General features: G+C 46.2%; 1 protein-coding gene across 1 annotated transcript; it reads right to left on the bottom strand.

The window, feature by feature from the left end:
- Window positions 1-1,577: 1,577 nt before the first annotated feature.
- Window positions 1,578-10,768, bottom strand: SIGLEC15 (sialic acid binding Ig like lectin 15). Its single transcript, XM_087763629.1, has 5 exons — window positions 10,717-10,768; window positions 7,592-7,975; window positions 3,505-3,864; window positions 3,086-3,116; window positions 1,578-1,674 (listed from the first exon to the last, which is right to left on the bottom strand). The coding sequence occupies exons 1-5, from the start codon at window positions 10,766-10,768 to the stop codon at window positions 1,578-1,580; spliced, it is 924 nt and encodes a 307-aa protein (XP_087619755.1).
- Between the last annotated feature and the right edge of the window lie 955 nt (window positions 10,769-11,723).

The following is an 11,723-nucleotide window of genomic DNA, read 5'->3' as shown; positions in this document are numbered from 1 at the left end:
TGTACAGTTAATGTCTCTGAGATCTTCTTTCTGTGAAACGGAGCTTACTGGTCCATGACTACGCTGTCTGCTATAACTTCCTTTTCCTCCTTGCATCTTTTCCTTTTTTTATTAAACCTGGCTTTGCCACTGCTGGGGTTTTAAACTGGGATTTAAAAGATCAGGTTCAAATATTTCCTTGCATTCTTTTTTCTTTCTTTTTTTTTTTCCTTGTTATCCTGGCCAAGTCATTTAAAGTTGTGCTTTACTTTCCCAGTGTAGGTGTTATGAAGAGGTGAACTTTACAATAATAATTCCCAGGCTGGGGGTGAGCTTGCAAGCAGAACCACAGGCTTGATGATAATTCAGTAGCAGCTTGGGCTCCCAGCCAGCGGTGGTTGTTACCAGAAGCAGGATCATTAGGAAAAGAGTTTTGGAGCTGCTGCACTGGAATGATACCACAGAGCATCGAATCCAGTGATATAAACCTGAAAGTAGGTTCTTGTCACCCCTTTTTTCATCTTTTCTTTTTATCTCTTCCTCGTCTATGCCAACCCGTTGCTCTTCACAGCCCTCCCCTGGACCTTTGTCTGCCTGACCAAGACTCCAGGTTGACTTGTGTCATCCTGTACCATAAGCTGGGTCTCTTCACCTGGTCTTGAAGCATGCTCACAGTGGGGTTAGACACTTGTTTGTGGATGGCCAGCGACTTTGTAGTAGTGACTTAATCTCAGAAGAATTTAAGAGATGAGCAGTCAGGCCTTAAAAGAATTTTTTCATGTAACACAGAGATGGAAATTGTTTAAAAATAACTTTCTTTTTTTTAAAAAAAACAAAAAGCCAATTTGGTTTATTGGACCATTTTCGCAGCATATTTATCACAAAGCTGAGATTCTGCTTGTGTGTGCGCATGAGCTCTAGGACCTGCAGTAGAGTTACAATACAGACCACCCTTTGAATGCCTTGCTTTCAGTTGTACCAGCTTTCAGAAAACCTCTTTTCCTTTTTGCTTGGACTCCTCTTGAAAGTTAAGATTTCCTTTAAACTCTTCAATAAACTCTTCTGGAAGTTAAGGAATAATAATAAAAAAACCCTGCAGAAATTCCAGTAGCATTTTTTCACAGCTGGTATTTGAAACATGAAAATACTTCACTTGCTGGCTCTAGGAAGCTGCACGTGGTTTGACAAGTGGAGTGGTGAAAACTGCTTTTTGAAGTAACATTTGAAAAATGCCAAAGCAAAAAGATGTGAGAAAATGGTAGACTGTTATCTGCTTGCTAAACACTATCTGATACGGACTAAAAACACACAGGTTGGTTAGAACTGACATCCTATGTAGATCCTCTTCTGCTCTTCCAGCTCCATCCCTCTTTGTTTTCTCTTTTCTGTCTTCTCTTTTCTGTCTTCTCTCTTTCCTTTAAAGGCTTCTCATGCTTGTAAGCAGCAACAGGGATGAAAAACATGCATTTACAAGTCCTGTTTGACCTTCTGTGCATTAGTCAACATCAGTCTTATGTTCACTGGGAAAAGGCACCCATGTACAGAGCAGACAGGAATTTGAACCATGCAAGTGAGTGTGGATGAGACCGCCCAGGTCCTCAGCTGCGTCTCGATGCTGTTCTTTCTGTCGGCAAAGTCTGGCCACCGCTGTGTCTGCGGTCAAAGTTCTCGTAGGTGGAGTCTTGCAGCTGTGGCCTGGCAGTGGAAGAAGCGAATGAAGGTGAAGACACATTTCTGGCTCCGCTAAACTTTATGAGTAGCTTCAACTAGTGGTTAAGGAGAGTCAGGGTCAGTGTCTGCAATACTGTCTGATATGGATCCTCCCCTCTGCAGCAGGTAGTTTTTAAGTGTCTGAGTTGCATCTAATGTTTTACATCTTAAAGCATCCAGACTGATCTCCTACACTGTTAGCATAAACTCCACTGCTGTCCTGCTGCTCAGAGCCTCAGGAGATTGTGCAAACCTCTCCTGAGACGGAACTTCTCATGTAAGAGCATGGAGGATCTTGGTTTTTAAGCTTTCATCTACGTATGTATTTATACAAATATTATCAAGGGTGCAGTATGGTTTAGACACTGTTATATCAGCAAAAACTGCTTTTGGAAATAATTATTACAAATTTAACTGTAGGATTAAATTCCCTGTTGCCTCTTTGGCTGTGTCCTGATGCTGTACGCTTGACTGTCCTGCTGAAATGGCCATCTTTTTTGGGTAAGGTGGGGGAAGGAGACATCACATAAGGATAACTCAGGTTGGAAGGGAGCAGCCCCAGGCAGATGTAATTATACTGACCTCAGGTACAGCTTCTTTAGGTTTAGCCTAAGGGTTGGTTTTGGTTTTTAGTTTGTTTTGGGTTGGGTTTTTTTCCCCCATCCCTTTCTAGCTTGGCCACCACAGCTGTCAGGAGTGTCCAAGAACGGTCTTGTGCTGGCTGATGGGAAGTGCCAAGGGTACTGTGGGAGCGTCATATGGGTACCAGCCAAAGAATCAGGCCCTGCCACACCTGAGCTGGCTCTGAGGTGGGCTGTTCAGCATCTCCATACCTTCTTCCACACTTGGAAGAGCTCATCAGCTTCAACGTGGGCTCTTTTTCTGCCCCATTAGAGACTGGGGTGCAGAAGGGTGGAGAAGGATTGCTGTTGCAGAGAGTTTCCCTCTCTTCTTCATTCATCAGCCTATCAGCCTGCCACGGATGCCTTCCCAGCCTATTCCCCTTGCCTATCCCTCAGGTGGGTGGCTCTTTTGCTAGTTTAATGTGGCTTCCTACCATGCTCTGGGCCTATGGCCCACCTGAACTTCTGCTAGCCCCTTACTGCTGCAGCATCCATGTGCCATGGTCTCTCCAATCTGCTGCCCCAGTCCCTTGTCCTCACGTCAGTGGGGTCTCTTCTCAGCTGTAGCCAAGCCAGAGCCTCCTCCCAGCAGTGCCCAAGCCTTGGTCCCTCACACCGGCTTGGCTGGCCATCAGCCCAACCCTGTCCTTGTCCCAGGCGCCTGCTCTCAGGCCAGAAGGTTGTTGCCAAGACCAAGGACATGTTGCATTTCTCTCCTTGACCATCTCCACCCTCCTGCTGGTTAACATGAGTAGAAGGCAGAATGTCCTTACCGGGCCAGGCTGGATGGGGCAGAGGAGGAACCTGTGAAGTGGGAAAGAAGACGTGGGTTAGCAATGTGGTTGGAGTGAGCTGGGGAGCCAGGACTGACCTAGAGCTGTTGGGAAGCTGCACTGGAGGGTGGTTATTAGCATTTCTCCTCAGGCACAGGGAAACTCCTGCTCCTTCTGTCTTTTCAAAGGTCCCTTTCTGAAGGAGACCTCCTGTCTGCAGGCTGTGACCGGTCAGGCAGGAGGTCCCTCTTACTTGTTCTTAGATTTTTCCATTAGAAATGCCCTTCTCCTAGGGTGGAAAAATAATTTAAAAATCTCAAAACAAACCCGATCCCTCCTGCCTGACTTTGTCTCCTGCATCCCATCACTGGTTACCAGTCTGATGGAGGAAGACCACTGAAGGTAACAGCGATACATACCTCCTCTCGAGAAAATGGTGAAGCCCAGTATCACCAGCAAAATGAGCACTTTGATTCCCAGTGGCACAAAGATCAGGATCAGGAAGAAGGAGCTGTTGGATGCTTTGAATTTATAGAAGTACACAGCCCCCTCTGCTCTCCCATGGCTGTTGACAGCAGTACAGGTGTATTTTCCATCGTGGGTCAGGTACTGGAGCTCCTTGGTGACGCGGTGGTTCATGCTGGTGATGGAGGTGAGGTTGCTGTAGGGTGGTCCGGTCCAGGTCAGAGTGGGTGCTGGCTCCCCCTCGGCGGTGCAGCATGCCTGGAAGGTGTGATCCCCGTTGGAGCTGACAGTGATGTTAATGATCCTGGGGGCAGCTGCAGAAATCACAACAGGGGAGGGAAAGTGCATCAGGTTTCAAAGGCAGGTCTAACACAATACACCTGGAACGAGTGCTTGGTCTTGGTGGACCCTCAGCGTGTTATATCAGGGGAACGTTGGGATCAAACCTCCCCTTCCTTGTTTTTCTTGGCACTTTCTTTCCCTAGATTTCCCCATCCTGCTTATATTGGATAGAGGAGCAAAGGGATTCACCCAGCAAAGCATGGGAGCAAGGATGTGTACTCTATTTGCATTTTATCCCTGTAATGCCTTACGCAGTTTTCTGAGCTTCGGTCAACTTCAGCTGTTGTGACCTTCCACGGTCGCAGAAGGCAGAGGCACTGTGCTGTAGCAGGGCAATCATCCATGAAGATGGGTTGCTTTCTGCAGTTGCACTATGAATCGCAGCCCAATGCTGTCTGTGATGTAGGCAGAGGTGCAGCTGGTGACCTTTTCATACTGGTTGCATCCTCACACAGTCCAGGACAAGACAACCATGGTGCTCTCCTGCCAGCGTCTCATGGCTGTTCCCTTGGTCTCTGACTTCTAGAGCACACACGGAGAGATCCATTTGCATGAGCTCTTTGCTCAGTGACAGAGACTTCCCAGATTTGGCAAATTATTGTCAGGGAACGTTTACAGTCCTTGCTACAACCTATTTTTGATGTTTTTCTCCAACCCTGTAGTGACCACCCAACAGCTGGTTTAGGTTCCTGGTTGCTTTGGGGTAGCACACCAATACCAAAACAGGACCACTAATTTTGTATCCTGTATTTATAACATATGGGATTGTGTGACTGAATGAACAGTGGCAAAGATAATTTGGGGGATGTAAAATGTTGAGACACACTGTTGGACATGTCTTTTGTCTAGTCTGCTAAGGAAGCGTAGCTGATAGGACCAAGCTTGTCTTACCCATTGGTCCTCTCCTGCTGGACCTGTTGACCCCTTTCATGCATTTGGTTCCTAAAGGCATTGTGGGAACTGAAGGGAACTAAATGAGTATCCTCACAGAAGAAAAGCAGGAGTTCAATATTTTTCTCATTTTTTTGTCAGGCTGGACAGCAAATGCATAGCTTGCAACCACCTACAGCAGGTCTTCTCCCTTGTCTATGTAATGCAGGTTTGAGGCTGGAAGACTGATCTGTAAGAAAGCTAGCTGTGTTAGTTGTCATGTGTCTGTGTGTTTTGGTGCTTAAATTAACCTTTTAAACATTATTTAACCCCTCCCATTCATACTGTCGGGGCCTACTCCCAAAGAAGGGTGCAGCCTGGGTACCATATCTGCTTATGTTATCATTCCTCTGTTGTTAAAATCCAGGCAGCCCCTGAGAGACAGATTTTGTTGACATCCTGCCCTGGTCATGCTGTGTGTGTGTTTAGGAGCTGCTCCAAGTGAAGGAGAGCCTCGACTATGCAGAACTTCCCAAGAAGTAACCGAGCTCATCCTCGGGCCTTGTCTGGACACCCGCAGTGCACAGCAGGTGTAAGGCAGTTTCACTTCACAAGCAAAATCAACCAACATGTGGCACCTCTGCACTCGTGGGTAAGGTCTGAGTCTGTTCCTGAGGCCACTGGGGTCTCCTAGCACTCCCTCGATCTGCAAGCGCACCCGGGTAGATGGGATTAGCGCTTTCCTGAACAGGGTCTCCTTATAACTGAACGCTGGGTCTGAACAAAGCACGTTGCAGCCTGGGGCATGATGGGGCACAGCTGGGGCTGTGTGGTCTGTGCTGGAGATTCACCCCTGCTTGCTCTGCTGTGTCTCTGCCATGCTGAGCAACTCTAAAAGAAGGTGTTTTTTTCAGCCACATTATTCAGCTGATAGAGCAAACAAGTCCTGCTGCAGTGGTGGGCTCTTGCATTGGGTTTCTGTACTATGAGCAGCATGTGGGCTTCAGTGGGAGCCAATGGGCAGCGTGTGAGTTTGAGACTCAGTTTTGGCTGCTGTGTGGTTCACCTCTGCGTTTCTCTCCTTCCCTGTGTCTATTTAGACTACAGGCTCCGCAGGAAGAAGCAACACCCTGCATACATCCATACAACAGCTATCGCAATGGGTCCCAAGCTTATTTGGGGATCCAAATGTCACTTCCATGCAGATGCCCACCCCGTGGATGGACTTCGCACCTTGTGCGACTGTTGTCTAGTGTTGCCACAAAGATGCTTTGCCTTGTGGCTGTTCTCCTGTGGTTTCTAAGTGATCCCTTAGCAAAGACTGGAGGAGTCTGAGACCATGTGCTCTCCAGAGGGACAGGATCAGGTGTGCTTAGCGAACTGTGACCATGGCAGCTGGAGATGCTGCTTTCAGTCAGACATGGGTAAGAGCTCAGGGTTTTTTTGCTTAGGATTCAGAACAGTGTTTCAGCCCAAGCTGGATACAGTAAGAACCTTCAAGAGGAGGTGAAGCTCCTCCTTGTGTTCTCTAATCTGGGTGTAGCTCAATGGTCAGGGCAGCCCAAGAAGCTTCAGGTGTTAATGGAGACTGCCAGCTCACCAAGTTTGACATTTGTTGATCAGAGCTGGTTTTCAAGCTGTTTGTACTTAACCTTTCCTGCTCCAGAGGAGTTTGGACCTATGGCACATGAATGCTGGGTATCTTGTCCTCCCAAACCCCTGTTACCACCCAGGCCTGCTTGTGCTTACATTTCATAGAATCATAGAATCATTAAGGTTGGAAAAGACCCTTAAGATCATCGAGTCCAACCATTAACCTAACACTGCCAAGTCCATCTATACCATGTCCTCGAGCACCACGTCTATCCGTTCTTTAAATACCTCCAGGGATGGAGATTCAAACACTTCCCTGGGCAGCCTGTTCCAATGCCTGACCACCCTTTCAGTGAAGAAGTTTTTCCTAATATCCAACCTAAACTTCCCCTGGCGCAGCTTGAGGCCGTTTCCTCTCATTCTATCGCTTGTTACTTGGGAGAAGAGGCTGACCCCCCACCTCGCTACAACCTCCTTTCAGGTAGTTGTAGAGAGCGATAAGGTCTCCCCTCAGCCTCCTCTTCTCCAGACTAAACAACCCCAGTTCCCTCAGCTGCTCCTCATAAGGCTTGTGCTCTAGACCCTTCACCAGCTTTGTTGCCCTTCTTTGGATACTCTCCAGCACCTCAATGTCCTTCTTGTAGCGAGGGGCCCAAAACTGACTCAGCAGCCAGGCTGAGTTTAAATCCTGATAACAGGATCAGTCAAAAAATTAGTTAAAAAAAATTAGTTAAAAAATTAAATCAGTTTAAATCCTGATAACAAGGACATCTTTTACCCCACCCCATGGGCTGCTGACCCCAGTTTGCCTCTCTGCTGCCTGCACAGATCCTGTGCTGCAGGGACAAAGTGGGATCATAGAATCACAGAATGGTTTGGTTTGGAAGGGACCTTTAAGGGTCATCTAGTTCAACCCCCCTGCAATGAGCATGGATGCCCAGGACTTGGTTGGTTCTTACCCTGGCAGCTGGAGCCTGGCTGTTTCCTCGCCAGTTTTGTTCCTATTCCCTTCCCTGTGTTGTGCCCATCACCTCATACTGGAAGACTGCAGAAGGCAATGAGTATTCCCTGCCCAAATGTTATAAATTACTCCCAGAGCTGGAAAAGCCAACCCTTTGGAAGACCTTCTCAGGTCAATGTCTGTTACCATCTCATCAGCTTCCACATCTTGTGGCTCTTGCTTCCCTATGGGGTGGCTTTGCTTTGGGGTTTGCTTTGGCTCTCCTGCCCTCTTACCAATCAAATGCAGCTTTATCCCATTCCTGCTTTCATACTTGTCATGGATATTTCCAGACAACTCCACCCGACAGAAGTATCTCTCACTGTCGCTCCAGGTGAGATTGTCAATCCTGATGGAAAGGTCCTTGTGCCGAGGGTTGCCAAGCAGTTTGTACTTGTTTTTGTAGCTGATGGCAGTCTTGCAGAGTTCACTGGTGCTCTGACTAATGCACTTGAAAACTATTGTGCCATTGTAAGGTTCTTTGATCCTCCAAATGGCAGTGAGGGTCCGGTCAAATGTTTTGTAGGGGTGTGTGAAAGTACAGGGCAGGATAACCATCTTCCCAAGTTCACCAGTAACATCAGATGGGACATGAACGGACCAGCCATTGGACTGCACACCTAGAAGCAAAAAGAGATGATCAAGACTGATTTATCTGGAGTGTTTAAGAGGGAAATTGGGCATCCTTGCTGCACCTGCTGTATTGTTGCTCAGAAAATGGATGCTCTGTTCCTTTGGTGGGCCCTGTGCTGTCCTTCTTGCTGAGGACTTGCAGATGATTACATGCCCCAGTTACGGTGGCTAGATATGGTACCAGTCTGCAGCAGAGCTCAGGGGACTAACTAGCTCATGTTGAAAGTTATTTAATTCCTAAGCAGGCCTCTTGGTTGTAAAGTGAACAATAGCACCTTAAGTTGTTTAACGCAGTCTTTTGCAGTTAACAGACATTTATGTGCTTGGAGGAACAGACTTCTTTTTTTTATTAAAAAAAAAAGAAAAAAAGCTAACAATAAAAGTTTTGCTTGTATTCAGAGATCTGGTGGCTTTAGGCGCTGAAATGTAGTAAGCAATAAGCATTGTAGCAGCACTGTATCTGAGTGCATGCACACACATGCTCCTATGTACATTATAGTATTTGTTACACTAATCAGTTGGTGGCTGCGTTACCCCTGGGGAAGGTAGTAACAGCTGATGCTTCTAATGATCAATGCTGCTATCATCACAAAGTAGCATCTTATTTGTAAGACACGACAGGATCTGAATAAAGACTTGGAGATACTCATCATACAAGGACTGGTGAGAACAGGCAAGTTCCCTGTATCAGCTTCTGTCGTAGGAAGGAGGATGCCCTTGACAGTAAAGAAAGCATCTCACTGTTAGCAGAGCAGGTTGTCACTATGTGGACTCTAGCTGCCACTGTCTTCCCAGACAGGCCTTGTCCTGGTGTCACGGTGAAGGAAATCCTGAGTTTTCCAGCTGAGATGCCACCAACGGTTGTGATTTTGCTCTCTTGGCCAAATTTGGTCACAGTAAATCCTAGTGCAGTCTGGGGAGCTGAACCTCACTGCCACCAGACCCAGTCTGATCGTTTCTGTCCAGTGACGAAAACAGCCTTCACCTGAGTCGATGCTCCCCACCTTTGAAGTATATAGGGGAAGCTCAGTCTCATCTGTTTCCCTTCCCGAGGAACCAACAGCATCAACAAACCTGTAGGCAGTGCTTTCCATATAGATATGTGTATCTACCCACTGTCTTGCTAATTGCAACAGCTGTAGCAGCAGATGGCTACAGGAACATCTGTGGCTATGTTCCTGTCTTATAAAACTCACTTGATGGCTTCATTAAATCAGGAGCTTACCCCTCAATAACTGAGAATAACTGTGAAAAATGTAAAGGCTCCAGTAAAAAATTGCCACCCATCCCTGGTCTAGCTGACTTCACTGTGGTCTGTGGGCATTCATCTGTTGGGTTAATCGTGTAAACTCGAAGATATGATTTGTTGCTTGTTTATATATCTGTTTTCCATAATTGACAAATACCTCAGTGGTGATGCAGCTTGTATTAGTCTATTGTGCCCTGCACAATGGACAAAGGCCAACATAGGACAGGTTCTCTGCAATTAAGTTATTTATCTGTATTTTGGTTACTGAGATTTGATGTCGGGCTGCCTTGTCATTCATTATAACTATATGAGTACCTTTTGCAGCCTAGGTAATCTAATACACAAGGCTACATGGCCACAGGAACTTCAGGAAGCTCATGGACTTTGAACACAAGGACCTGGCAATGAAAACAAAAAATGCTATTGCTTTCTAGTTTATTTCATGTTATTTTGTTTATGTTACAGCATCTCACTGTAACCCTTCCTTTTGGAGAACTGCAGATAACGTGCTTTTGAGTACATGATTTTCTTTTCTCTGTCACCTTTTTGGTTTGCATTTTTTTCTAAATCTTAAGCAAAGAACATTATTTTTAGCACTTTAAACATCCCCTTGCCTTCCACATGAGAAATACCGTTAAAAAGAAGTGCTTCTAATGTCACCAGCTCCAACCATTTCTATGGAAACACAGTTTGCCTAGGTTATGAGTGGAGGGAGTTGTCAGCATCTTGTGTATAATTTAACCTTAACCTTAAAGCTTCAGCATGGTAGGTCTTCCATGTCTTCCTCTTGCTAATATCCAGCCTCCATTTGTTCCTGCGATTGAAGCTCTCACAAGAAACAGAGAAGGTCATAGGCAAATAGCCTACACACCTTGCACGAGGGAACTCCTGAAAGGAGTTGTCAGGTCAGTGTATCTGCTAGTTGCTAGTGGAAAGGTCATGAAGACAATAACAAGATCAAGAGCTGGAGACCACCACAGACACTAGCTTTGCTCTAGCAAACACTGTTTGACAGTATATCTAAGCAAATCCCATTGAGTTTAATGGAACTTCAGTGCATACTTGAAGTTAAATGTGAGCTTAAGTGCTCAGTGGAACTGGAGCAAATTGTGTCTGTTGTATAATAACTCCTAGGAACGTGAAAGAGCACTTCTGGGTGGTGATGGAAATGCTGCATCCAACTGACAATGCAGGAGAAAAGTTAGATGAAGATGAACTCCCTGCACAAGTTAAAAAAGCAAAAAGCGCAAAAAAAAACCCCAAACAAGCCAAAGACCTCTCTGACAATTGCAGAGTCAAGCCTTTGAGTTTTTCCAGTATTCTCACATGCACTTGGAATTTCAGCATCTTTTTAGGCAACACAATGGATGGTGCAGTTCCTGGAGAGTTTATTGTACCAGGCAACTCACCTGGCACTTTGACTAGAGAGAGAAAAAAAGCCCTGATCAGACAGGTATTCATAACAAGCTCAGAACTCACCCTTCCTGGAGATGTGAAGGAGGCACAGAAGAAACAAACCGAACTCTCCCATGCTGGTTGATGTTCTCCACTGAGGTGTATCAGCAAACCAGAATCGTCTCTACTATGTCTGAGCTGCTGGTCTTGCAGTCACAAAAGGTTTTTCCAGGGATGGAAAAAGTTGTGGTTTTCCTCTCCTTGGAGGGAATGAGTTGCCTAGCTGAACCAGCTCTGGATTCAGATATTAATAGTTTTGTGGTCAGTCATGTGAAAAATCCAACAGAAGGAATCAGAGTATTACCATTTTCCATCTAAAGGAAGGGGACTGCAGATTGGGGCTGCAAATGCCCACTCCATGTGTGTGATGCTGCAAGAGGGGATGGCTTTCAAGTGCTACCAACCCACCGATCTGGAGGAAGTCCTTGCAAACTGCCTAAGGAGGTGGCAAGTGAGACCCTTGCTTTCCTGGCTTGAGGTAGTTCATCCTCCTGAACTTGGAGCCTGCAAGCCAACTGTATTTTACCCCTTGTGCTCACTGGTTGTAGTCATCCCTAGGTGTAAAAAGACACTCTTTTTTTCCAAGAGACACTTTTTTTTCAAGACACTCTTTTTTTCAAGACCCTCTTCTTTCAAAATCAGCTGAGCACTTGTGTCAAGGTTCAGTGGTGGAAGAGCGCTCTGGAGTCCTCTGGTACCCTGCGCCATCTGGACTTCCATGACCCTGACAAGTTGCAAGTCATTCTTCTCCTTGTTGTTAACCTGCATTTAAAATAATCAGAGCTCTAGCTTTTGCCCAAAATCCTTGTGCAAACGCTTGTTCTTTCCTTCTGGGTTTAGCTTTAGCAAACTTGCTCTGCAGTTTGCTAATCTGCAAAGCTCTGGGCTTGTGGAGTGCTGACCATGCTCCCCTCCATGTCATCTCCCATACAGTGATCCCATGACGTTAAGTTTAGCTTTGGAGCATGTATTCCCTGTCAGGGCTTAGCTTGAGGTTTGCTGCTTTTGCTTCAGACTGGAGGAAGGGCTGA

This window comes from Nipponia nippon, unplaced genomic scaffold, assembly GCF_047370975.1.
Source record: "Nipponia nippon isolate SJK-2023a ecotype South Korea unplaced genomic scaffold, ASM4737097v1 scaffold_29, whole genome shotgun sequence".
Lineage (NCBI taxonomy): Eukaryota > Metazoa > Chordata > Aves > Pelecaniformes > Threskiornithidae > Nipponia > Nipponia nippon.
This window is presented reverse-complemented; position numbering and strand designations above follow the sequence as displayed.